The sequence below is a fragment of the Nelumbo lutea genome, chromosome 3 (assembly GCF_056320005.1).
Source record: "Nelumbo lutea isolate HS-2025 chromosome 3, American lotus-T2T, whole genome shotgun sequence".
In the NCBI taxonomy this organism is placed as follows: domain Eukaryota; kingdom Viridiplantae; phylum Streptophyta; class Magnoliopsida; order Proteales; family Nelumbonaceae; genus Nelumbo; species Nelumbo lutea.
The window spans coordinates 24,526,803-24,552,420 of NC_142686.1; the positions used below are offsets into that span (position 1 = coordinate 24,526,803).

The 25,618-nt window shown below is 40.1% G+C and overlaps 3 protein-coding genes across 5 annotated transcripts in view; 1 reads left to right on the top strand and 2 right to left on the bottom strand.

The window, feature by feature from the left end:
• Positions 1 to 275: 275 nt before the first annotated feature.
• LOC148863683 (histone H4) lies at positions 276 to 916 on the bottom strand. Its single transcript, XM_088978601.1, has one exon. The coding sequence runs from the start codon at positions 820 to 822 to the stop codon at positions 511 to 513; it is 312 nt and encodes a 103-aa protein (XP_088834727.1). The 5' UTR covers positions 823 to 916; the 3' UTR covers positions 276 to 510.
• A 13,473-nt stretch (positions 917 to 14,389) lies between these two features.
• LOC148863684 (uncharacterized) lies at positions 14,390 to 15,115 on the bottom strand. The gene has a single exon (XM_088976275.1). The coding sequence runs from the start codon at positions 15,113 to 15,115 to the stop codon at positions 14,390 to 14,392; it is 726 nt and encodes a 241-aa protein (XP_088832401.1).
• A 3,858-nt stretch (positions 15,116 to 18,973) lies between these two features.
• The window catches only part of LOC148863685 (Metallo-hydrolase/oxidoreductase superfamily protein), an 82,576-nt gene continuing 75,931 nt past the window's right edge, over positions 18,974 to 25,618 (top strand). For 2 of the 3 annotated variants that reach the window (XM_088978604.1, XM_088978602.1), the window contains exons 1-2: positions 18,981 to 19,651; positions 19,863 to 20,010. In XM_088978604.1, the coding sequence (XP_088834730.1) occupies positions 19,391 to 19,651; positions 19,863 to 20,010 (409 nt within the window). In that variant the 5' untranslated portion in view covers positions 18,981 to 19,390. Of the gene's footprint in view, positions 19,652 to 19,862; positions 20,011 to 25,618 lie in introns of all 3 variants that reach the window. The other variant, XM_088978603.1, reaches the window with a different exon arrangement.

Genomic DNA, 25,618 nt, shown 5'->3' on the forward strand with positions numbered 1-25,618 from the left:
TCCTAGATGGCCTAGATGAACAAACATAGTAAAAGGTTGGTGGAGAGGAGATGGCTCGATACTATTCTCGAGTCTAAACAACACAAAATAAAGTTTCAAGACACTTCTTGCTGGAGGGCAATTGAATTCGATCCAGGGATTTCAATTTTCATAGTAGCAAGCAAGGCAACGCTTTTGTTGGCATGGAATCCATGTAGAAGGATCATGACCATAAAATATCAGTTTCAACCCCATTAAGAAACAATATCACGTATAAAGATATAAGACTCAAAATGTGAGAACGAAGATTTCTCTACATTGATTTTCAACATAAAGTGTACATTACATCCACACCTTCCCTCTCCAAAATTAAATCATATCAGAGAGCTAGAACAGGGATAAGAGCACCGTAATCACAAGACAAAAAGTAACCAACTAAGCACCCCTAGAGAAAACAGAAAAAAAAGGGAAAGAAAATATCTAATTCCTACGTTCCAATTTCTTGATAGCAAGACTTTTCCTCTGAAAACCCTAACCACCGAACCCATAGAGAGTCCTGCCCTGCCTCTTAAGAGCATAAACCACGTCCATCGCAGTAACCGTTTTACGGCGAGCGTGCTCGGTGTAGGTTACAGCGTCGCGAATCACGTTCTCGAGGAAGATTTTGAGAACACCTCTGGTCTCCTCATAGATCAGACCGCTGATACGCTTCACACCTCCTCTTCTGGCCAACCTCCTGATGGCTGGCTTTGTAATGCCCTGAATGTTATCGCGAAGAACCTTACGATGACGCTTTGCTCCACCCTTCCCCAAACCCTTTCCACCCTTTCCACGACCAGACATTGTTGATTCTCTGTAACTAAGATCTCACGGTAAGCAAATTCGAAATTCCGAACTTAGCTTCGCTTGGAGGCTTGGAAGAGGGATGACCGATGTTGGGGTATTCAGGGGTATTTAAACGAAAACGATAAGGGTACATCGAGGATCGATCCTGCTCTCGGCGGATTTTCAAGGGAATTTCTCGACTGTCCGATATTTCTGAATGTACGGCTGAGATGAAGACTATAAACTTGCTTCGGATCGATGACGTGGCGTAGGCTAACTCGAATATTCAAATGGTTTGCATTTGCCTCCTTTCGTTTTCTGTTTCCCTTTTTTGAAATTTCCGCTAGTAGTCTTCGCGGGAGGAAAAAAAAGGATTACGCGGACTCGAATCATAACATCGGATCCATATCATACCTTTTCATGCCATGCGCCTTAGTTATGCACCGCTTATCAAACATCTGAAATATTGGGGAGTGGGATCAGATCACCTGATCACAATATTGAAGATGTATGGCCTATGATGCATTGTGTACGGCATTCAAAACACATGATGACGAGTTTTTCACTACGAACACGGATCATCATACTAATATGAATGGCAACGGGGCGGGCAGGGCCGGGTTTTGTCTACCCTAACTCGAACTCAAATGCCCCGCTCCGAACCCGGGCGGGGCTAAAAATCATAACCCCATCCCCATCATTGTGGACAAATACCATCTTCACCCTGTCCCCTTATCTCTAGAGTTTTGGGTTTTTTCAAACCCCAATAAGTGGTCAAAAAAATCACCTTGCCGGGCAGGGCGGGGCCTCACGGGAATGGATCAAATTGCCATCTTTATATGCCATTCAAAGGAAGATGTTCACAATGTACAGCTATAATGTCAAGTGGATAGGTGTGATTAGAGAGTCTAGATTTGCTCCTCACAACGCCTCCTGGCCATACATAAGGAACATCTTTCGTATTTTGTGTTGTTAATCATGGGGAGATGTTCTCAATACATGGTGGAATGAGGCTGAGAGGTGCACTCTATGAGGAAACATCCCAAATCATAGGGAGATCGACTTTAGTCAAAGCTAGGCCCGTTCGAACATTGTTCGAACAGCCTTTACAACCTTTCATTGGGAATATCTCCGTACTTCTGTGCTTTATTTCATGGGGAGATATTCCCAATGCAAGGCTACGATGGCTGTTCAAATGGACTTTGCTCTGACTGAATCCAGATCCATTCATAGGTAGGATATCTGAATTGTGCTAACAGCACCACATCTATCCACATGTATGTCTAGATCTCCTAGACTCTTACTTGTAATAACCCTGCCCAAACCCATACATCAGGAACATTTCTTCATAAATGGTAACATTCCAGTTTAGGAAATGTTCCTAATGTACAATTATAGTGTTCCATGTGAAGGAGATTTGACGATCATCTCTCATACTTGTATGCTACATTAATGGGAGTTTGGATACATTCCTCGTGTAGAAGTCCTCAAACGGATCTCACGACACAAATTAGTGGTGTATTGGTGGAACATCCATATGAATAACAACATGCATATATGGAAAAATGTTCCAGGTAGGGATGCAAATGGATCGGATCAGATTTGAATGAGAGTATATTCAAATCCGGTCCAACACGGTTCATGTCAGATTCGACCAATCTGAAGATGCGATCAAATCTTATTTTGAATCTATTAGTAAGTTGGATATTTAAATCTGATATGATATGACTTGTTTTCTTTAAAATTTAATAAATTATTAAAATAAATATAAAATATAATAATTTAAATAAAATAAAAAAGTACACGTATTTTTTAATTATTTTCATCATATATACATGTTTTATAAAAATATAATATTAAAATATATTTGTAAATAAAAAATAAATAACACGTATATGTATTATCTCTCTCTCTCTCTCTCTCTCTCTCTATATATATATATATATATATTTATTTATTTATTTATTTATTTATTTATAAATATATAATACATATCAGATTGGATCTTCTCAATTTGGATAGGGGTTTAAATCCGGTCCAATTTATGGTCAGATCCTATCATCCAATATGATCCGATCAAACATCAGTGATCCGACTTTGACCAAATAGGATCAGATCTCAAATCCAATCAATATAAGGAGCGCTCTATGAAGAGAAAATCCAAACTCCATTCATGAGAAGATCTTGATATGTGGTTAGATGCCATGCTGTAAGCATGTTAGTGCACATTTTGCTAGCAAAATATCCCAATACATCTACTAAATGGTAAATTATGACTGCTTGAATTTGCTACTCACAAATGCCTTACCCATAATTATCCAAAAGACTATATGGTAAATCATGACTGCTTGGCACCGTTATTGCTTTGTGGACTGAAATTTGAGAAATTGGCTATAAGTTTGTATGGTAGTGTTTATTAGCATTGATTTTTTTTTTTTTCTTTTATGGAAACCATCCCCCCATCCATGTCGGATGCTACACCACTAAAAAAAAATCAAAATCAACCTAAAAATAGGAATCACCCCAAAAATGGTGACTTATCTACTTAGCTTTATTTAATAATTGATTTTCAATTGATTGAGAAATTGGTCAAACAAACAGCAAAATAACCAACGGTTTTTTAATCACTGATGTGGTGTTAGATTTCCGAAAAACATGCATCAGTGCCAAACACCACCAAAAATGGAATTAAAATAGGATTCCAACTTGGGCAATTTCGAAGAATTTCCACAAAATTGGACTTAGGTCCTTCAGTATTCAAGAAACACTCAAATCAATTCTACCCGTGTCAACCTTAACCCTAAGACATATGAATGGTCTATGAGTCCATAGCCCCCACGGCAAGGGGTGCAAGTTTGGTTGGTTGGACAGGGTTTAAGGTCAACCCAAGCCCAAACTTAAATATTGGACCTCATGCACTAACCGAAACCGGGCCAAAGGTCAATCTCAATCATTTCAACTCAACCCCAACCAAAACTAAAAATTGGCATACTTAGGTTGTGTCTAGGCCTAGGGGACATTCAGTTTATTACAATGTTTTAAAAACTTGCTAGGAGGTCAAACTATTTTTTCCTCCGGGTCATGGGCCACAGTTCGACCAGCTAGGTAAAACGGTTCAGACCGTGCCACATCAACGCATACATGTATTAAGTGTATATATATATATATGTGTGTGTGTGTAAATATATATTTCAGCAACAAATAATGTATAAATAAGTTTTAGATACGTTATATGTATTATTTTTATATTTAATTTGTTTTTATTTTTTATAAAAATATAAAAAATTGTAATTTGAGGCCAAAAAATGTTTTTTTCCTGCAAAAATTAGTAGGGCAAGGCACCTATGGCTCCTTGGAGCGCATAGATCTTGAAAAGTTAACCCCCCCCCAAAAAAAAAAACACCCAAATTGAACATCGGAGTGCAAAATTACGACCTCCAAAAGTTTTTCATGCATTGAGCATGCAACTTGCAACCCAATCACCAGGTCAAATGGGTCAAAGGTCGAACCGATCGGGTCAAACAATTATTGACCAAGTCAACAATATGGGTCTTGACTGAACTGGACCCATAATCCTGGTCGGGTGACGGTTTGAACGGTTCGACCAGCCAAGTCAAATACAGGTTGAAAATATTGGTTTATTACATTATAAATTGATAATAATAAATCAAATTTTCAATAAACAAAAACTTAGAATAGGGCAAGTTTCTTAAACTACCCTTGTGGTTTAGCTAATTGACTAACTCACTCGTACTACTTACATATTGTTTTAAAGTACCCATATTGTTTTTGGCAATTGTCTAAAACCTCCCCTACTGTCAACTCCCAATCATAACTGTTCACACATAACATCACGTGACTGATATATTTTTTAAAATTCCCTAAAATACCCTTTTGTCATAAAGAACTCAGGGCACGGAAACTGGGAGTGGGACCATTTAGGAAGGAACTATACTTTCTCCAAATTCATAAGCCTGGATTCGTGAGATGGTGATGTTATAGAGAGATGTCCTCTATCGGTCTTCATTCTTGAAGACATTGTATTTGATTGTATTTCGTCGAAAGGGAGGAAAAAAGGAAATACAAAAAAATTGAAAACTCAATTAATCTCTTAGCTTTTTGTTGTGTTATTGAGCTCATGACCAGCGTACACTACAACCCCAACAGCCCAAGTTGTGTTCTTGAGCTTGCAACCATGATGAATAATGTTTGAGGGTCCCAAATACAACCCCTTCCCGTTAATCTCCATGTTTGCATGAAAACCATATATATTCTTATCGGGGCGCTCACATTTGATCAACCCATTGAACCCCTCTTTCTCAGGCATCTTTGACAGGGTCTCCTATTTCGCATGCCATGTTTTCAAGTTCAATTCCACATCTAAATTTAGTGTCTGAACATAGGCAACCCCAATTTGGTCATCGGTAGAAAGCAATACCATGTCTGATGTCGTCACGCCGCCCTCTTCTTAGAGGAGGGAAGACATCTTCTTTCATCCTCGACGAGCTATGGTGTAAAGCATCACTCAGCAAGAGACGATATTCGAACAAGGGATTTTTGTGATAATTGATTATTTGCCTATTCATTAAGTTGTGAATGATTATATAGGGCTAGAGGTCGTTACACTAGTATTTATATTCAGAATGGAGGCCAATGACTAGCTAAAACAATAACAAAAAAAAAAAAAAAAAAAACTAATGCAAGGTGGCAAGGAAAGTGGCAACGACAGCTCATTCCATGCACATGCACACCCTTATCTCCTACTCAAGTGGGTCTACCATTATATATTCTAATGGTGGATCAGATTTGTTTCCCCATGGCGGATATATCAACTCCCCTCACTTGGAACAGTCTTGTCCTCAAGATTGACACCTGGAAAATGTTTGATGAGTAATGTCCAGCGTTCCCATGTGGAGTCAGAGGGGGGAGTGCCTTCTCATTGGATGAGTAGTTCGGTTTGGTCTTGGTTGCCCACTTTGATGATGCAATGGTCTAGGATGGCAGTGGGGTGAGGTTTCAGTGTGCCATCAGGGGAGAGGGGGAGGAGTTGGGCTTGTAAGGTAATGAGATCCCACTTTCTTTTTTAACTTGAAAACATGGAAAGTGGGGTGAATGCGATGGCTGGCGCTACAATAAGCTACTGTGTCGATGCGCTCAAGCACTCAGAAGGACCCAAAGAAACAGGCTGAGAGTTTATGGCAATGACGAATAGAGATAGTGGATTGTTTGTATGGTTGAAGGCAAAAGAAAACCATATCACCTACTTCAAACTAGCGATCTGATCAGTGCTTATCATGGAGCTTCTTCATACAGGATTGGGCATGCACCAGATTATCCCATGATTGTGTGAGAACAGTATCACGTTTATGGAGTGTATCTTCAACTACTTGCACCATGATTGTATGCTTGCACCTTTCACCTAATAGGCAGCTCGGCCTTTTGGTCAGCTCGTCACCTAATAGGTAGTTCGGCACTCTGGTCAGCTCAGCACCTAATAGGCAGTTTGGCACCTAACCTGCTTAACTCGGCCTAGTCAATTCGTCACCTAACCTGCCTAGCTCGGCCCAGTTAATTCGGCACCTAATCTGCCCAGCTCGGCCCAGTTAATTCAACACCTAGTCTGCCCCCAATTCAGATTAAATGACGAGGTACTTAACACAAAAAATTGATACATCACCAAAAATTGACGCATCACCTATAATGTAAGAAATCAAAGTGGGAGGGTCCACACTGTAGGCAACCTTGAGAGGGGTCATTTGGAAGCGGAGTGGTAAGTGGTATTGTATCACCACTTAGCAAGTGGAAGCCACAGAGTCCATTGGTGAGGATGTGGGCTTAGCAAAACACCGAATGTAGGCAATAGGTCTACCAGACTGAGAAAGGAATGGCCCAACACTAGAGCAACTTGCATCAGTTTCCACTTCAAATTGTTGTAAAAAAATCGGCAGGCCTAGAACAGGCGCGAATACCATGGCAGACTTCATTACGCTGAAAGCATGGTCAACATCACTACTCCATGACCACACGTTCTTAAGTAATTGGGTTAATGGCTTGGCAAGAAGACCATAGTGTGATAAATTTTCTATAATACCCAGTGAGCCCAAGAAAAACCACGTAGCTCCTTTAGTGATGTGGGCTTGGGCCAGAAGAGCACACTCAGCACTTTGTCATTGTCCATACTAACACCATCGGCAGAAATTACATGACCAAGATAGTCAATACTAGTGGTGGCAAATTGACACTTGTTGAGCTTGATGAATAGTGAGTTTTGTCGAAGGGTGTTAAGAGTGATTCACAAATGTTGGATATGGTTCTCCATTGATTGACTGTATACCAAAATATCTTCAAAAATTTGAATAAATTTGCGCAAGTAGCTTTAGAATACCTCATTCATTAGCGTTTAGAATGTTAAGAGAGCATTGTTGATGCCAAATGGCATGACGAGAAACTCGTAATGACCATCACAAGTGCATAAGGCAGTTTTGATCTCATCGCCAGCTCTAATTTCGATCTGGTGGTATCCTAAACGAAGATCCAATTTGGAGAAAATTCAAGCACCATATAGTTCATCAAGTAACTCATTGACCACAGGGATAGGGAATCAATTAAGGATTGTGGCTTTGTTTAGTGATCGGTAGTCTATACATAGTCCGAGTGGCATCTTTCTTTTCAAACTACTAGGCTCCAGGGTAATGAAATGATCACAGGGGCAATTGGGCTCTTAGAGAACACATCGACATACTCCTCAAGAAGGTGTGTGTATGGGGGATGGGGGGTGGTAATTGCTCTAGGCTAGATTCTTGGTAGGTAGTTATTAGATGAAGTTAAAAAAAATAAAAAATAAAAAAAAGGAATTTTGGGTTCAGCAGTTTTGAGTCCCTTTATTGTATAGACTCCAATTAAATCGGTGAATTGCATGCTCAGGGCCGAGAAATCCAATAGCACAAGCCCTCACTCAGACCCCCAAATAACACTTAGACACCAAGAGTAACACCACAGAAACACTTATGAGCAGCTTGCAATCAATCCCCCAAGTTGCGATGAACTTATGGTACACCGCCACCTTTGCGATGAACCCGCAACACATTAAGCAAAATTGCGATAAATGCATGGTTCACCAAGTCCAACAAACGTCCGAACCTAAATAAATCTCAGAAAGACCCAAACACACCTAAGTGTGCGATGAAGCCACACCCGCTATAATGTGTGATGAACTCACAACCCGCAATTCCACTTTGGATGACGGACTAGAAAGGACAATAGGCTGGGACCACAGTGAGGCCTGCGTGTGCCCAGACACATGCAAACCCAAGACAGCAAAGGACTTTGCGAACCGCCATGTAGAATTGCAAAGTACCAACCTCCGAACGACATCACTATTGCCACGTAAGATTAGTTATAAAGCGCAAAAGGTAGTAAAACACGTGAGCAATGATGGATCTCAAGGATAAGGAAAGCTTATCCTTTAGAAGATCCTCATGAGACATGTGGTGATACCCCAATAGCGCATCCATAATTGATGGTGAATCAAATATCCTCTTCCCCGATAAAGAACAAATATCCTCGTCTCCTACCTTTTAGGATCTCGGGACTTCCTCCATAAATAGAGATCCTCCTCACATTAAAACTCATCCGATCATAAGCAATTGTTATTGATACTCTCGAGTATCCACCGTTCTCTCATTTTCTAAGCGCTTTACCTAAAGACCTTCACTCTCGAGGCTTCTCTTCATCTTTCAGAGAGACCACTCTCCAACCTAGCCCTACCCCCCATCTTACACTCACTATTAATTTCATTAACATCAAATGGTCCTTCCTTGTGTACAATGAGGTTAGCCTTATCCGCAACTCAAGGGTCCAAAAAATTGCTTGTAGATCCACTATCAATAAAAACAAGAAGAGGGTGATTGTGGATCATACCTTGGAGTCGCATGGTGCGGGCCGATTTAAAGCCCATAAAGGGCCTGCGGTGAAATTTCCGGGATGGTGCCTATCTCATATGGAGATGGTGGTGGATCAGAACTTGGGCTCCCATCTCCTTTAGAAGTGTTATGCGGGCCCACAATCCAGTAGAGCTTTCGAGAGTTGCAGATGTGTTGGGCATATAGTTGTAGCAAAGCCCTTTGGCTCTTCTCTCGATAGCTTCAACTGGGGTTATGTGCTTGATCTCAGGTGGCTTGGGGGGTTGGGTTGTAGTGGTGTGGATGGGTTGGTTGAGGGAAATAGGGGAGGGTTCTTAAATTTTGTTGGTTCATGCTTGAACAAACTTCATTTGACATTGTGCTCTTCTTCTCCTAACAATGCCAACCTTATGGCCCAGGCCAGGGTGGCTGGTTCAAACTTTTTGACACCAATCCAAAGGTCAGCCTGTAGTCCTGCAATGAAAATCCCCACGAGGAAGTCTTCAAACATGCCCCTAACTTGGTTGGAGAGGTGTTGGAATTCTTCCACATACTTTGAGTTGTAGAGGTTTGGGTCAGCTTGGTGAATTGGCCAACTACATTAGCTCCCAACGAGCCACTGAAGCGGCTATCCAATGCTGAGATGAAGTGTCTCCAGTTTGTTCAGGGTGCAAACCCATGTATCAACAGTACCACTCAATGGCCTTCCCGTCAAATCCCAAGCTCGCAATTAAAACCCACTGTTCCTCCGAAATTTCCTGGAGGGAGAAATACTACTTTATAAGGAGCAACCAACCATCGAGGTTGCTCTCATCAAATTTGGATAGCTCGAACAAAGTTGTTAAAAGTACCCCCAACTTGAATCGAGTCTATTGTCCTCACTAGTGAAGCTTTCGATGCCACTCGTCAAGAGTGTCCCTCACCGAAGCACAACATGTTGAGCTTCCCAACCATCTCATCCAACCGTTGGTTAAACTCCTACTGGTTACAGGAAAACTCAACCTGAGCTCTCTCCACTCCATCGAGCCTCTATTCCACCCCATCCATCTCAAAGGATTCGATCGACTTTGATACCATATTGATGCCGACCTCTTCCTGGAGGAGGGAAAACGTCTTCTTTCGTCCTCGACGATCTATGATGTTGAGCACCACTCAGGGAGAGATGACACTCAAACAAGGGATTTTGGTGATAATTGATTCTTTGCCTCTTCATTAAGTTGTGAGTGATTATATATGACCATAGGCCATTACACCAATATTTTATGTTCAGAATGGAGGCCAATGATTGGCTAAAATGGTATTAGGTAATGCAAGGTGGCAAGGAAGGTGCGACACAACTTGTTCCATGCACATGCATGCTCCTATCTCCTACTCAAGCGGGTCTGCTATTATCTAGTCTAATGGTGGACTGGATCCATTTCTCCATGTGGGATCCATATTAATGTCACAATGAAGAGTTTCATTTGCGTAGACCTTAATGAGTTCCCCAACCCAATGTCCTTCCATCTTTTGGTTTAAAACTAACCATTTACAAGCACAAATGCTAATCCATTATTCTCATTTCAGTATAAGTGATGAGCCGATGATGCCTCCAATCCTTGTACACATCCTTAACTGTCATAACTAGTAGAACGAAGGCCAAAGGCAAAATTGAATCTCCTTGATTGAACACTACGAGCTGAGGGAGTTGGTTCAGGATTTTGGGATTGAAATTACAGGTAATATATATATATATATATATATATATATATATATATATATATATATATATGTGTGTGTGTGTGTGTGTGTGTGTGTGTGGAATTGTTCGGACAATAAGGGTACTTAAAGGCCTCTTGAGCAGTGAAGAATCTCCAAACTTTAAAATCATAAGAGATCCAATAAAGCTAATTGACTTTCATCAATTGGGTTCTATTTTGAAATTTTGAGGAATAATGAAGAGTACATTCAACATTTCGGTTTTTTTTTTTCATTAGCACTTAATGACAATGTCAGTTGTCAGAAGAAAAAAGTAAGGGTACTTTAAGATAATATGTAAACAATAAGGGTATAGTTAATCAATTAGCTAAACTGTAATGATAGTTTAAGAATTTTGCCCTTGATTATTTTAATGATAAGTTTAAGATTCCCCAAATATTGACTTCAAACAAAATGACTCAATGGTGCAAAAGGTAGGGTTGTTCTTCGAAGGGAGACATTTGAGGTATGGAGACACTAGGTGAGATGTGCTAATATGTCAAATTGTTTATTCAACTTTCTATAGGAATGGTGAACAAAGTTACAAAGAGGGGTGCAATTAGTGGAGGAAATCAGAGATGTAAGTGGTGATGGTTCAACCTCTATTGTTTGTCAATATGGGGTTTTGTTATGATCCTTCACTCACTCACTCTCACCCTCTTTGATAACAACAGATGGCCCATGGCAGTGATGCTACAATGGTTATTAGGTTGGGCATTGGGGTTGCTCGTATGGGATTGGGGAAGAGGGTTTCCATTTCCTTGTTGATATTATATATTATGCAATATACATTTAATTTGTTACATCATATTAATTATTATATATTATACATTTAAAAGTTCGATATTTCTAGTTATAAATGTGACAACCAAAATATCTAAAACTGAATGAAGGAATTAAAACCAAACCAATGACCGAAATAACTGAATAAAAAAAAAGTCAATATAAAAAGAGGATCAAACTTTCGATTTTAACCAAAGTATGCTCACCCCTACATGGCCCATACTAGGCTGGGTTGGTCAATTGGGCTTGTTAGGCCCAATATAGTAAAAAGTTGTATGAATCTATTTGCTATCGTTGATTTAAATATTTGAATAAGAATTTTATATATTTTGCATATAAGCATGCATGCATGCATGAATATATGTATGTTTTTGTATCGACATATATACTTGTGCATATGTATAGTTGAGCCATGGTAGGCTCGGGTTAGGCTAAAGTTGGATTATGTTCAATTTAGGATCAGACTACTTAGGGATTAAGCTTAAGACCAACCCAATGCTACATTCCAACTTGGACCTGCACTCATTCGATGCAACAAACATGTCTATCGTAGAAATGGTTAATCTACCTCATAAGCTGAACTAATAACTTTGTCTTGCTTGACCTGGGTTGTTATAGACCTAGGTGTTGTTTGGCAAGTCTTTTGGAAAGATCTTATAGAATATCTGACATCCAAAAGACGTAATGGGCTTTCACATAAAGATCTTGGCAGCCCACAAACTGTTTAGTTGGAGGCACATATTTTTGCACAAAGACGAGAAGAAAAAAGGCAAGAAGCTTCATTTTTAATTTCTCAAAATAAGCTCAAATAGAGCTTTTCACATCTTTTCTAGGCAGTCTTTTGGTGATTAGATCTTCCCCCAATCAAATGGGAAAAGACAAAAATGTGGGCCACTAGATTTTAAATAGCCGACAAGTTGTGCAAAAAGGATGTGCCAAATGAGGCCTTACTCTCTAAGACCACTTCCAAAGGTTGAACCAGAATATTTGTGTTCAACCATGACTTAGATGACCAAGTATGGTTGGGGGGGTCCTAGTCAAGGAGATCATACACCTCATGATTTGACCGTGCAAAGATGGTAAAGCGAGAAGACACTTATTGAAGGCTAAGGAGGATGAGGAATTCGAAAGATGATTGCTAAGGGTGAGTTGGACGATCACTCAAGTAATGCACAAAAAGCAAATAGCAACACTTTCAACCACTCGCCCTCAAATTTTATAGAAAATTCAATAGCCAATATCAATCTCATTTGGATGACCACAATTATGTCATATTGACTTCCTACACCAACAAATGCCATGTTGTCACGGGGCTAGTCATTGGGGCCCTGTGCGGCTCTCTAATGCGACGAGTAAGCCTAAATAACAAGCAAAAACATAAGAAAATGCAACAAAGATGGCACACGAATTAGACAAAAGGCAATTTGTATTGCATTAATGGATGGCAAGCATAAGCACATAGTTCAGTGTCGAGGGGATCTCATGTTTAACCTTTACATGCTCTTGATTCACTCGATTACCTACCTCCCCTCAAAGAGTATGCTAAGTTTTTGGAGGATTGACAAAAAAATACATCAAAATGATGAAAAATCATACTAGATAATTACAACAATGCCATTGGCAATCCCCCATAAAAAATACAAGCATTGCCCCATCCAAGACACATACTTGGACATTCAGATGGCGGTTGTAGGCACAAGGGATGTCACTTGATGATGCGGCGAAGAGAACACTTGTGACAATCTCCCCCACTCAATTCGGTCTTCGTCCTCAAATACAAGCTTCTTCTTGTGGCTCGAATCTGCTATTGATGAATGAGGGTTCTTCCGCAACTCCACGAACTTTGTCACTTCCAAGGCCCGGGCATAAGGTTGGGTGGAAGGCTTTAGGGTGTTCTTGATGGTGGGAAAACCTATGGCTAGTTCCTACGTTAAGTCCTTGCCTAGCTGCTTCAAGGTAGGATTTTGGATGCTCTGCTTTGGTGGTAGGAAAGTCTTTGTCCAGGGCTAGGTCAAAATGATGGTTTGGATTTTTTCGAAGATTGGTTCCCATGATTATTTGTCCCCCGAGGGTTGTTCCTCACTAGAGACGGCCTTGGGTCTTCTAGGAGTCTTCTATGCTATCGGCTTGTGGTGTTAACGTTGGTACTAATGTTGATGTTGACGTTGATGCTAACACTGGTGCTGGAATGGCTTTGGGGGAGACTTCTTCTTGGTGACAACTTCCTAACCCATTCCGGTGTTGATGTGAGATGATTGACAAGGGGTCTTCCTTGTTGACACGGTGCTGGCTTCATGGTTGCTTGTTTCTTGGTACAACTGTAAGGCTAAAAGCTGCTTCCCATGTATTTGTAGGACTGATGTCATGGGAATCATGCAAGGGGAGTGCTAATCCAAGATAAATAAGCTGCTGATGTGTGGCATAAGTGCTGCTTCTGCCTGCGTGAGGAACTCCACTCCGAGAACAAACTGAAAATCATCCAAATGTACCACAGATGGACTGATGGGTCCTTTCCATGGTCCAATTTGAAGTTCTACTCCACGAGCCATGCCTTCTACTACTTTGGCCCCTGAGTTGACAGCATTGACCCAACTTGTTTGTTTGGTGGTGGTCAAGCCGAGTCGCTTTGCTTCCACAAGCAATATGAAGATGTGGGTGGCCCTAGTGTCCACCAAGGCTTGGGTTGGCCTCCCGCCGAGGGTGATGTCTACATAATTCAGCCCCTTGTGGCCTTTGGTGGGCCGCTTGGATGTGGCCTCTTTCTTAACCATGGTGTTGAAGGGCGCCGCTATGGGTTTCTCCTCATCACTCTCTTCATCATCACTAAGTTTGGCGATGAGGGCATTGATTTTCTTCTGCATAGGACAATCACTAGTCCAATGCTTTCCATTGCAAATGTAACATGGTGCAGGAAGAGTAGTGGGTCTCCTGGTGTACTAGTGGCCTTGATGGCTTTGGGCTCCTTGTGGCTTCTTCCCTTGTTGATGATTGATGGGCTTGTCGATGCACACTAGCTTCTCCTTTGTAGAGGTTGATTGTTGATCTCCCCCACTCAAACTCATGGTACGTGGGCTGGATGGCTTTTTCTCTTCTTCCTTAGGTGCCCTCAGATCAACAAGCAGCTCAGCTACAACCATGGTAGTGGCGAGATCCTGAATCCTGCGTCATTGAAGTTCAAGCTCAGACCATGGCTTGAGACCGTTCATGAAATTGAATATAAGGTCTTTGTCTGACATGTTGAAGATCTTAAGCGTTAAGGCCGAAAATTCCTTGACATAGTCATGTAGTGATTCTTGATGTCTAAGGTTCTTCATTCTTCGATGTGCCATGTACTCCACATTTTCGAGGTAGAACTGACGCTTGATCTCACACTTGAATCCAACCCAGGTGTCAATGGTGTAGGTTCCACTTTCAATGTCTTGGCAACACCTACGCCACCATAACATTGTGATATCAGTCAAATACATAGCAGCTTTACGTACCCGAGTTTGATTGTCAATGATGCCAGTGGCAGAGAAATATTGCTCTAATTGCCACAAGAAATTGTCAAGCTCCCTAGCATCCCGAGCACTTGAGTAAGTTATTGGCTTACATATCTTGATGTGCATGGGAGCTGGGGTGGAGGGAGTACTAGATGAGTTGGCTATTGACCTCTTTAGGAGAGTCATCTCGTCCAATTGCGCTTGAAATCTGTCTAGCAAGCCCTGTAGGCTACTTTGGGAAGGCCTCGCTCTCGAGTTTTGTAGGGTGGTGTGCATGCCTCTGAAGGCACCACTGAAATGCCCTTCTAGTTCCACCACTGCATTCTCAACAGTCTTTAGGTTGAGGTGGAGTTCATCGACCCGATCTCGGGTTTCACCTACTGCCGCCTTGCAACATAGGATGCGCATGTCCAAGCTAGCTAGTTGGTCAAGTAGCTTGTCGCGCTTGCTAGCTTTAGTTGTGCGGCCCTTTGGTTAAACGAACACTTTGTTAGACATGTTGATTCTCAAGCTAGTGGTTTATGTCTCAGGTTCAAAAATCTTGAACCAACACATCTATCAATTTACGAACTACTAGGAACACTACATTAGAGCGACTAGATCCTTGTTAGCCTATACACTACTTCATTGATCAAAAGCTAACACCAAAAAGGCTTTTTTTCTTTCACCTTGCTTTGCTACCTTGCTGGTTTCGGTTGTGTGTGCGAATTAAATGAAGGGAAAATTCCATATTAGTACCCTATGCTTTAGGGGTAGTTTTAGTTTAGTACCCAAACGTCTAAAACGTGCCACTACAGTACTTGAACTCTCAAAAGCTATCAATTGAGTCCCTGTTGTTAGCAATTAACCAACTATCTATATCATATGATGACATGTGTGACTTATAACTTAAAAAAATAAAGCCAAAACTACTTTTCAAAAGAAGACACTAATCATTATCTTTTACCCTGAGACTGAACCAAAAGAGAGGAACGTGTAGTCTTCACACTTTAGTATGACACAAGTAGTGCCATCACATTGAATATCCAACTCCAAGGTAGCTTCCGGTGAATGGTCATGACTAGAGAATGTGTGAGTCTAACCTCATCATTCTTCTTCTTCTTATTTATTTATTTTTTTTGTTATGGGCATCATATATGGAGTCGTGGGTGTAATGTCTAAAAAATATGAATCCAACAAAAACACAATGTTCTATTGAGACTTGTTTTAACTTTTAAGAACTATATATAAGCATCGTGTAGAGACAAATTTGTTGTTGTGCTCCATAGTTTTGTTCAGTTGTATTTTTTAGTTGCCAAAAGAACAATTTTTTTTTTCAGTTATATTCGGATATGTAAAGGAAGGCCTATAAGAAGTTCAGACTTGGCTCCTTTGCCCACCAAAAAAAAATATTGAAATTTATAAATTTGGTACCAAATAACCCTTCCCTCCTCATAAGTCTATAACTATGCAGATTCACCCTCTTAAAGAGTTAAATAAACATTATTTTTTACACCCAACACAAATATGCTCTCATCGAAGACCATATTAAAAAGACAACACAAAGCTCTTTTAGGTTCTTCATAGCTTGGTTCATGCCTTCTTCAATGACTTGGTCTTGGTCACTTTGGCATCTGTTTCAAAATTTTTGGTCCCCTTGGGCAATAAAACTTGATGATGTTAGGCATAACACCACCATGAGTAATCATCACACCATCCAATAATTTCCCAAGCTCCTCGTTGTTCCTCGCTGCCAACAGAACATGCCTTGGAATAATACGGGTCATTTTGTTATCTTGACATGCGTTTCCAACTAGTTCCAACACCTCAATAGCCAAATGCTCAAGAACGATAGCTAAGTAAATGGGAGCACCATTGCCAAGCCTCTCAACATATCTACCTTTCTTCAAAAACCTTGCTATCCTTCATACGGGGAATTGAAGCCCAACCCTCATGGACTTAGAAACTGGTTTAACCCTTTTTTGGGTTATATTCTATATTTTGATTGTTCTTTTCTTATTTATTTTTCTATTTATTTGTCGTTGTTTAAATTCTGAATTCCCCTCACTCTTTTTTTTATGGCCCTATCGGTCTTTTTTTTTTGATAAATTTCGTAATGTACTACACACAATGGGGGGTAATACGTCCCCAAAAGTTAGCAAAACAAACAAGAAAAGGGAAAAGGGAAGAGATGAGATACTAAAATCTATAGTTGAAGAAGGATAAGAAGAAAAACCTTCGTGTTCAAGCCAGTCCACCGCCTGATTTGCCTCTCTATAAACATGTTGATACTTGAGACCTGCTATGATCAGATTTCTCTTCTATAGACAGCTAGAGATGATACCTTTTAGTTTCCGAGGAACAACCACCTTTTTGTTGAGACAAGAGATTACAAGAGATGAATCCCCTTTGATGATAATATGAAATTCCCCGAAATTTGTAGCATGGACATGGGCTTTCCATGCAGCCCAAGCTTCAACTTGATTTATGGAACAGGTGCCAAGTTTATAGGCTTTAATCACAATTACTTGCTCAACATGGTCACGGAAAATGCTAGCCACAAAACAATTCCCATCACTATTATGTGATGCATCAAAATTTATTTTAATGTAGTCATACTTTGGAGCTGACCATACAACTTGTTTCTAAATGTTGTGAGTTGGGGCATGGGTACTACTTTGATCTCCCTCAATAGTTTCCAATAACATATTAAGCGCTCTTTCTAAGATTAATGGAAAGGGGGTAATAACATCATTAAAAATTTTGGAGTTCCTATTTTTCCAAACCGCCCATAAAACAAAAGTTAGCTTTCCCCTTACAAATAATGATTTATTTTCCTTTTATTGCACATTCCCCTAACCATTCACATAGATTTTCATTTTTATTTGGTCCCTATAAGGGCATACTCAAAGTAAAGCAAATTTGCTTTGTGTGTACACACTTTTTAAAGATATATTCCGCATCCTCCTCCTCCCCACAAGAACTACAAGAGCCATCAATATTACATCCCCTTCTCCTCAAATGGTCTTTTATAAGTGGTCTATTGTTCAGTAGAAAGAAAATAAACAATTTAATCCTTGGGGTGCATTTAATGTTCTAGTGTTGTTTAGCCAATTGGAATTTCCAATTGGTTCAAGAATAGAGGAGCATTTAAACAAGTTGTCTGTTTTAATAGAAAAGGTCCCCTTAGGGTTACACTCCCAAACAATCTCGTCATCCATGTGATTGGAGCAATATAAATAGTCTTGATGTCTTGCCAAACCTTTTAGGGACCTCAACTCATTCTGTCTTCCTTTTAACATTCCCTTTCTATGTTTATCATTTTAGTGACTTTTGTATCCTCGTTTGTGATATTTCCTTGGTTTAGAGTTTTTGGCAAGTGGTTTATCATATACCCAATTATCCAACCAGAAGTTTATTGAGTTCCCATCGCCAACTTGCCAATGTGAACATTTTTTAATGAGGTCTCTAACAAGTAGAATGCCCCTAAGGAGATACCCTTTTTTAGTCTTGGTATTTCATAAATTTCCCTTCTCAAATATTCACAACTTGCACCCATAAATGAGTTTTGTTTAAATTAGTAGAATGCCCCTCTATCCCCCAATATCTTTTTAGTTAGATGAGTTTTGTTTAAATTAGTTTATCTGTTTATATGAGGCTATGAGAGTGGTAGATAAAGGGTAGATATGTTCGTTATGAACTTCAAAATGGGCATAAAGGGCATTTTATTATTTTACATGCCACACTTAACATCTGTCACGTTTTGAAGTTTAGATACAAACTGAGAATCTGAGATAAGGGTGGTCATTTCAGCCTAGCCTGGAAATTTCAGACTTTGGCCTGGGTTTTGTGTTTAGGCCCCGCCCGGGCCCAAACCCACATCAGGCCTACAAATTTTGGGGCCGGGTTTGGGCTTAATACTTCAAGCCCAACTTGACCCACATATATTTAAATTACACATTTTGTGTATAATGTATACATGTGTATACCTGTTATTTTATATTATATTATATATTTTATATATAAATATTATAACATTATATATATATTTTATATTATATAATGTATAAAATAAGTTTATATGCATATTATGTCATTTAATATAAAATATTATAGATATATAATATTTATATATGAGTGACATTGGCATGAAATCAGGCCCGACCCGGCCCAGGCCCTATAAACCTAAGCTAAGGCTTATGTTTCAGGTTCGGAACCCTAAACTAGGCGAGGCGTAAGTCTAAACTATAACCCTTATCATAAGTGAAAAGCACGTCGCGGCCCACTAATCTGAACAAGAATTCAATTCGGATAGGCTGATTACAATACATTTTTCAACGTTGGCCACACTCATCCGCCGCATATTGAGAATATCGGTGAACACAACACAACCATGTGCGGCTGGGTGAACAAAACCGCAGTGTTGTTGTCAGTACGTCCGAACTCACAGACACCCCCTGCGGCAACCAACTAAATGACCGAATCGGAAGGACATTAATACACTACTGACTAGACTACCACTGCGGCGAGATCGGCTTCGTTCGGTGCAAGACCCGTTCGAACAGCCTTTACAGCAGGTTGTTGGAACGGACCTTACACTGATTGAATCCGGTTTCGGTCCCGCTCCTAATTGCGTTATTACAACTGGAATCCTAACTCCCTTGAGTCTTCTCCATGCTTCGTTAAATCGCTTCCTCGATTTCCATGGCACTTCACAACCTTGCTTTGATCATCAAAAGCTCTTCGAACGATGATGAGTTTCTTCTTGCCCGACAGACTCGGCCGCCGAAATTTGGGGATGAAGAGTATGATTCTTACACTGATTCCGATCTTTGGGACTTGCCTTTCGCTCCACTCAAGCCTATGGAAGGAGAATCTAATACTGGAGTTATCATTGAAGGGGCCGAATCTTGTTCCGAGAAGCTGAATTTTAGGACATTCGGTGTCGATTCGGCCATTGACCAGGTAGTTTCCACTTTCCAGAGGGGAATACTGAAATTTCTTAGGGCCAAAAGTTTATTTGGTTGTAGCCTGCATTTATTTCGTGTTGCTATCTGTTTTCAATTTTCAAAGACCTATTATTTTTTTACATCAATTAATTAGCAAATGTACTGTTCATTTGAGCTCACGGCTTTTCTTTCTCCATTTTTCTCCTTTGAAATGAACGGCTTGGTAGATTCTATCCAATGTGGGTTTCCGAAGACCAATTGATGGACATTGGACGTTCTGGAAGTATTTTGAAGAGGCTGAATTTGGCCCAGGGCCTCCTGCTAACACAGTTTTCATCCTTGGGAAATCAAGTTCTGAAGATAAAAGTTCACAAGGTTTCCCTTCGAACACAGTTGCCTAATTGCCTGCATTATTTTCTTCTTCTTCTTCTTCGGTTTTTTTTTTTTTTTTGGGGGGGGCGGGGGCGGGGACGGGGTAAGAGGGAATACAGCAGAAAACAACACCCAACCCAAACAGCAAACTGCAACACGCAAAACAACTAGAAAGAGTTCAAACGCAGCAGGCCATAATGGACTCTTGTGGATAGCCAACTTGAAGGGTGAGTTATGAATTCTCTCGCTTCAAAGAAACCCCCTCTTTGCAGCCTCATGGGCAGCACCGTAACCCTTTTTTCTAACAAAAAAGATAACTCAAATTTAGGTCCCTGATCAGATTCTTCACATCCTGGAAGTAGTAACCAGCATTCAACCGGCTGGGCTTCATTGTTACTAGAAAGTCCAGAGATCAAATTACTGTTATTATTTTCAATGACTATCTGTCCATATTTTTCTGGAAAAAATCAAACTTTCATTTAAAGCAAACACCAGCTTGGAGAGGCGGTGATGCTGAACAGTCCCCACATTTTGCTCCAACAAAATTTACTCCACTGTCCCTTATCGCTGTGCTAAAAGAGGCTAAGCCCTTTGCTTTTCATCTTCAGCAATCCTTGGATTGGTGGTACCTAAAAGCTTTAAAGAGACGTATTAGAATCTTCAAAAATCATCTGGTTTCTAAATTTCCATACATGCTATAAAATTGAGGTAATGGCTATGAACAGATACTCACCACTCTCTCTCCCTCTCTCTTTTTGTGTGCACACCAATTCACTCTACCAATTTACAAAGGAAATATTCTCATTCCACCAATCACTTTTTAGCCCAATGTTGCTGCTGAGCCAGATGCATCTAGCAGCATTACAGTGAAATGAAGCATGCATTATCGACTCATTTGTTGTTTTGCAAAGAAGGCAGATAGCGTCTCTTGTAATATTACAAGTGACAAGGTTTTTATTTAGCCCCAGGGCTTTCTGCAGCATCTCCAGAGAAACCCTTTTGTTTTTGGTTCAGATTTTGTCTTCCATAACCATTTCCATTGATTTGTGGTTAAGGAGTTTGAATTAATTTCAGTTGACTGAGGTTTTATAAGGTATAGTGTTAGAACCCAGGTAGAGTCTAGTAATGCAAAGCCCAGTTGGGATGGGTCTCACAAGCAGCTCACTAAGCCCATCTTCAAGCATGTTTATACTAGAAGGCCACATCAGCTGAAATTCATGGCCATGAACCAACCTGACAGAAGAATCTCCAGGGATCTGAATCTGTTATAAAACTGTTAAGAAGTTGTTAGATCTGGATTTGAATCATATTCCATGTAAAGGCTTCCCTATATAAACTAAGGGGGCTGCCTGAAATGGGTGGACTGACTACTGAGTTGGGCAGATCCCAACAACTTGGTGTTAGAGCTTAGGTTGAGATGACTAACACTAGATGTGGAATGGTGGAACACAATGGGTTTGCATGGAGATTCATCTTCACAACTTTATCAGTGATCTGCAAGAGATTAGGACACCCTATGGTGGTGGTTCAGCTTGAAAAGGGAAACTCAACTGGGGGCAAAGATGGTGACCAGGAAGGGTCAAGTTTGGAGTTTGGACAATAGCAGGCACGGAGGAGCCATGATAGGAAGGATCACCAAGCTTGACTTTCCCATGTATTTTAGTGACTATTTCTTCTCCTTGTCTTTTGTATTTGATGGATGGGGGGTGACTTCTTGTCACCTGTTTAAGATGTATTCACCTTTTAAGCAATAAAATTTTCTTCTTTATTTATCTTCGAAAAAAGAAAAAAAGTATTCTAGTGACTATTTGGTGCCTTGGATCTTCAAGGCTTCAAGGTATTTTGAATACCATGAAACTCCTAGTCATCAAAGAGACCCCATAGCCTTGTTCTACCTAGAAGGAAAGGTGATTATGTTGTATCAATGGTTTTGCAGATCTCACCCTTAAGTTTCCTAGGTAGACTTCATTGAATCCTTCTATATCCGGTTTGGAACTTGATTTGGTGACTACAATGAAGCCCTGTCCCAGCTCAGACAAACTGGACCCATCTAAGACTATCAGATAAAGTTTGAAAAGTTTGCTACTCGAGTTCATAGATGGCATGAGAAGGCTCTCTTGGGGTGTTTCATAGGAGGACTTAAGGAGGAGTTTTTTCGAAGGTAAAATAAAATTATTAAAAGAAAAAAGACAAAAGGAAGATGACAAGAAAAATAAGCATCCCATCAATCAACCAAAACCCAACTCCAAACATTCAAAATTGCTTCCAAAACAATAACTCCAAAAGAACACACCAACCAAAGGAAAAAGAGGACTAACAAAAGCTCATAATAGACAATCAAACCCCCAAACTCCCAAAACCCCAATCCAACCCCAAAGACACCAAACCCCAAACAGAAGCTCATAATAGACAATCAAATGCTCACAACAAGAGACCGCCATGCTCCAACTTAACACAAATGTGGATACACTTGATGTACTGTAGTACTATGGTCCCTGTTGTACTATAGTCTTATTTTCTTTATTTCTTCCTTTTATCTTTCAGCCCTCTAAGGGTCCTTTTGTAATTCATTATATTTTATCTTTTAGCCCTTTAAGGGCTCCTTTGTAATTGTACATAATTAATATAGATATATGACTCGTTGGGGGTGGGGTCGATTATCACATTAGACACCCCTGAAATTTTTGGTGTCTGTTCTCTCATGAATTGGAAGATTGACATGGTATTAGAGTGGGCCATGTCTATCAGCTGCTGATTCGACTTATTTCTTGGATGATTAGAGGGTTGTTTGAGAAATATTTTGATTCCCATCGAGCTCTGTTTGAAGATTATTTGAAGGCTGTTTTGATCTTCCGAAGCTGATAGATATTTTCCAGAAAAGACTCCCAACGGGTCAGTTTTTTCTTGTTTTCTCTAAATCGGCTGATTCAATCATCCTAACACTCTACAATTGGTGTTGCCTAGGCCTCCTTTAATTGGTTATTAACATATTTTGAAGACTGGCTTAGTTTTGGTAGGGTTTTGATCCCATCTTGTAATTGACAGTCCCGAAACTTTCCTTTTTTGGATTGACATCAATATAAACCTATTGTTCTGAGATTTTTGTAGTATAATCTCATTTTACTTAATGAAGTATTACTTAAACATTGCTTTTGAATTGTTACTGATTTAAGTTGGGTGGTTAGTCTCCGGTTATTCCTTCTTTTAGCTTTGTTTTGAGCTTTGTTAACTTGTTTTGGACAGTGGTTGTGATTTGGAGTGTCTGAGAAGGCTGATATCATTCCCGTAAAGTTCGATGGAACTAACTACAGCATGCGGAAGTTCCATTTTGACTTCTTTATTGAAGGAAAAGGTCTGGAAGGATATTTGAATGGAAAGGTTACTAAACCAGATGAAACTAATACCATGGCTATTCACAATGGAAATTGGATAATGGGAAAATAGTTTCTTGTATACTCAACTCAATATCTCATGTTGTAGTACCCATGAGAAGAATGTGTAGTGCTTATGAGATAAATGTATGCATACTTGGGGGTGTACCATCAATCCAACATGTCTAGACAGTATTCGGGTTGAATATGAGTTTTTTTTTGCCTATTGTCAGGGAGATTAGAAGACTCAGGAATATTATGCTGGTTACCTTGACTTGTGGGCAGAATACAAGCTTGTCCATACAGACCCTTTGTACCCTGCAGAATGTGTCAAGTACCTCCCTTGCCGTTAACTTTCTTTCACACTCCGCTCACATGTGACGTTTCATGACTGATATATATATATATTAAAAATTCCTTAAGTACCCTTTCTCGACATCTTCTTGTAAGAGATTTTTGATCCCAATTTCTCCAAAGAACTCCGGGTACAGATTTCTCAGGAGAAAGCGATGCATTACAATGATGCAGAATCCATAACGATGCTCCCATGATTGTTGTGTGGGGTAGAGATTTATTGGCAATAAAACCCATTGCTCCGAGCACATATTTATTGGATGAGAATCATCTCTAGATTTTATTTTGCCTTGGTCATAGTTATGGAGAGGGAAGGAGGACCCGACGGGTTCCTGTTACTATAATCACTCAGGCTGGTGAGTGAGAGAGTGAGCTGAGACTGACTGGCTCTAATTGAGTTTCAGTAAGTTGGTTACCATTACCAGTTCATGTTAGTGCCAAAATAACTGTAGATGGATAAGATGCACAAGTAGGGGATACATGTATATTTTGGACAAACCGGAATCAAAACTCGCCAGTAGCGACACAACCCGAGTCTCTGTGCCTGTCGAGTCTAACGAACAATCCTGGTAAGAGCCTTTGGACAAATCAGATGTCCTTATTTCTTAACAATGGTTGGGTTTCATTTTTTCCTTAAATTCAACAGCTGTATCATGACATGAAAGGATCTCACTAAGACAACCCAGATGTCCAAATTATATATAAGGTGGTGCATATTACGAAGAAGTTTGTCCAATAACACAACCCTTCGAAGGGATCCAACCTTCAAAATAAAAAACCAGAGAAGTTTCTACCTGTGAATAAATCCTAGTTATTTCTAGGTCAAAGTAGAGAAGAAGAAAGAAGGAGAGGAGAAGAGTGTTCGGCCAGACTAGAAGAGAGGATGTACTAAAGTACCTCTCCTAGCCGACCTACTTAACTTTTATTCATGAAAAACTTGAGTTACAAGAAAGACAATTTTGTCCCTCATAGAAGATGGGATACATAACTTAAACTCAGATACAATGGACATTTCACTTTCAATAAGATACACCAGAATGACCAAAATACCCCTGACTCGAGCATTCTAACACTCCCCCTTAAGCTGGAGAGTATATATAATATAGTCCCAGCTTGTTACAAATGTAATCTATTCTTCCCCTAGACAATCCTTTTGTGAAGATATCTATCCACTGATTTCCTGAGCTCACATGAGATGTAGTTATTACCCCACTTATCACTTTCTCTCTCACAAAGTGACAATCCACCTCAATATGTTTAGTTCTTTCATGGAAGACAGGATTGGATGAGATGTGAACAGCAGCTTGGTTATCACAGTATAGTTTCATGGGTTTGTCAATTGAGAAACCCATTTCCTGTAGTAGGTTTTTCAGCCATACTAGTTCACATGTGGTATGGGCCATAGCCCTATACTCTGCTTCCGCACTACTTCTTGCCATCATTGTTTGCTTCTTGCTCTTCCAAGTTACAAGATTGCCACCCAGGGAGGTACAATACCCTGTGGTTGACCTCCTGTCTGATATAGAGCCAGCCCAATCAGCATCTGTGTACCCTACTATCTCAAGAGGTCCTCCTTTTTGGTATAACAAACCACGACCTGGAGCACCCTTTAGGTACCTAACAATTCTCAGAACAGCTTCCTAGTGAGGAACCCGGGGATGTTGCATAAACTGACTCACCACACTCACAACAAATGATATATCTGGTCGGGTAATGGTCAGGTAGTTCAACTTTCCCACCAACCTTCTGTACCTTCCAGGATCATCAAACTCTTCACCTGCATCCACACTTAACTTGGCATTGAGTTCCATATGAGTCTTTGCTGGTTTAGCACCTAACTACCCTGTTTCTTCAAGTAGATCAAGAACATATTTCCTCTGACATAG